The sequence below is a fragment of the Nanorana parkeri genome, unplaced genomic scaffold (assembly GCF_000935625.1).
Source record: "Nanorana parkeri isolate BGI_ZX_2015 unplaced genomic scaffold, ASM93562v1 scaffold980, whole genome shotgun sequence".
NCBI classification, from domain to species: Eukaryota; Metazoa; Chordata; class Amphibia; order Anura; family Dicroglossidae; genus Nanorana; species Nanorana parkeri.
The window spans coordinates 276,762-278,615 of record NW_017307248.1 but is presented as its reverse complement, the minus strand read 5'-3'; the positions used below and the strand labels follow the sequence as shown (position 1 = coordinate 278,615).

Sequence of the window (1,854 nt, the reverse complement as noted above, 5' to 3'; positions counted from 1 at the left end):
AATATAATAATATATAATGTAAGACAATATAAAAGAATAGAATAATATATAAGACAATATAGGACAGCCAACACATTTCGGGGGTACAGAGATCTCCCCTTCAGGTCTATAGACCAAACAAGTGGTCGCTACACATGCAGCCTGGACACCAATCACATAAAAAGTTATAACTAAAAATGATACTTTATTACAAGTGGAAGAAAGATTGATACATTTATATACAGCGCCACGCGTCGTCATTCACACCTATTTGCGGCCGACGACAAATTGATAACGCGGATGGCACGCCGCACGAGGGTGAGAGCTGGCGAGCGGTTATTGTCATTGGCCGGCTGACAGGGCGCGCGAGAGGTTGTGCAAACACTCGATTTGGAAACCTTGCCCCGCGTGTAGACTTCTTTCCTCCTGGCGAGGCCAAGTCCCTGACATTAAGTATGATTATGTTTGATGAAGGAAGACGATCTTGCCGTTTCTCCCGCCGTCGCTTTCTTACGAGACGAGTTTACGGTAACGGAGCCCTTGTGTGTGTTTTTTTTTCCGTTCAGGTAAAATAATCTCTATTGACACGAGTTCCCTGAGAGCCTCGGGCAGCACGGGCTGGGAAGACCTGGTCAGGAAGTGTATCTATGCTTTCTTTCAAGCTCAGGGCTCTGAACCATCCTATGCCAAACAGCTCTTTCAAGAAGGTGAGTAGAGGGTCCGCTCTGAGTCGGGGGTCTCCGAAACACAAACACGGCACAACTGAGCCGATCAGATAAAGTTTCTGTTCACTTACAAGGTCGTGTAGAGCTGAGCTCTGGGCGGGCAGCTGAATACACAGTTGGAATATGTGTATGTGAGTCAGTATACATGCCAGACGTGTTTGTGGTTCTGTTCAGCCACTTTTGTGATTTTACACATCAAGAGATTGTGGCACTACTGCAGGAAGGGTTAGTGTTAGGGTAATAGGGAGGGTCAGTGTTAGGGTTACAGGGAGGGTTAGTGTTGGGGTTACAGGGAGGGTTAGTGCTAGGGTTACAGGGAGGGTCAGTGTTGGGGTTACAGGGAGGGTCAGTGTTGGGGTTACAGGGAGGGTCAGTGTTGGGGTTACAGGGAGGGTCAGTGTTAGGGTTACAGGGAGGGTCAGTGTTGGGGTTACAGGGAGGGTTAGTGTTGGGGTTACAGGGAGGGTCAGTGTTGGGGTTACAGGGAGGGTTAGTGTTGGGGTTACAGGGAGTTGACTGATCTGTAGGAAGCAATGAAACCTTCATATTCACCAAGATTGCAGATTGATTTCTATAATAAAGAATTGATAATCTTCCTGTCTTGTGATTTGTCCGCAGTGATGACGAGAGGGACGGCCTGCAGCCCTTCTTACAAGTTCACCTTGAGTGACGGCACTGAGTTGAGCGCGCACACCAAGTGCAAACTATGCTACCCGCAGAGCCCGGAGATGCAGCCCTTCATTATGGGGATCCATATCATTGAAAGGTGACGGAGGGATCTCTGGCCTCTTTGTGGATCTTTTATTAAATCATTTAATTCCTATAAGAGAGACTGGATGTCTGGCAATGCATTTTGTTCCCCCGGGGGCTCTAAGCCTCACCTAACTTTCAGGACTGAGTGGTATGCCGTTGCTGGTGGGAGGGCACTCTGGCTCACCAGCAGTGGCCGTGGTATTGTACATGCATATGCTTAACCCCTTTGTTGCTCGGCAGGGTGGAGAGCTGGGATCTGGGCACGCGTTTAACTGTGGGGGGGTGCATGCTCCTCCTCACCCCATCTCATCCCTTTCTTGTTACATTATAGCAGAAAGAATTTTGGAGTGGTGACACCAGAGGGTAGCAGTGCAGAGCAGGAGCCCTGCTGACCCAA

General features: G+C 48.9%; 1 protein-coding gene across 1 annotated transcript in view; it reads left to right on the top strand.

The window, feature by feature from the left end:
* The window catches only part of NCOA1 (nuclear receptor coactivator 1), a 170,117-nt gene that overhangs the window by 113,199 nt on the left and 55,064 nt on the right, over window positions 1–1,854 (top strand). The window contains exons 8-9 of the mRNA XM_018566828.1: window positions 543–686; window positions 1,323–1,470. Coding sequence (XP_018422330.1) covers window positions 543–686; window positions 1,323–1,470 — 292 coding nt within the window. The remainder of the gene's footprint in view (window positions 1–542; window positions 687–1,322; window positions 1,471–1,854) is intronic.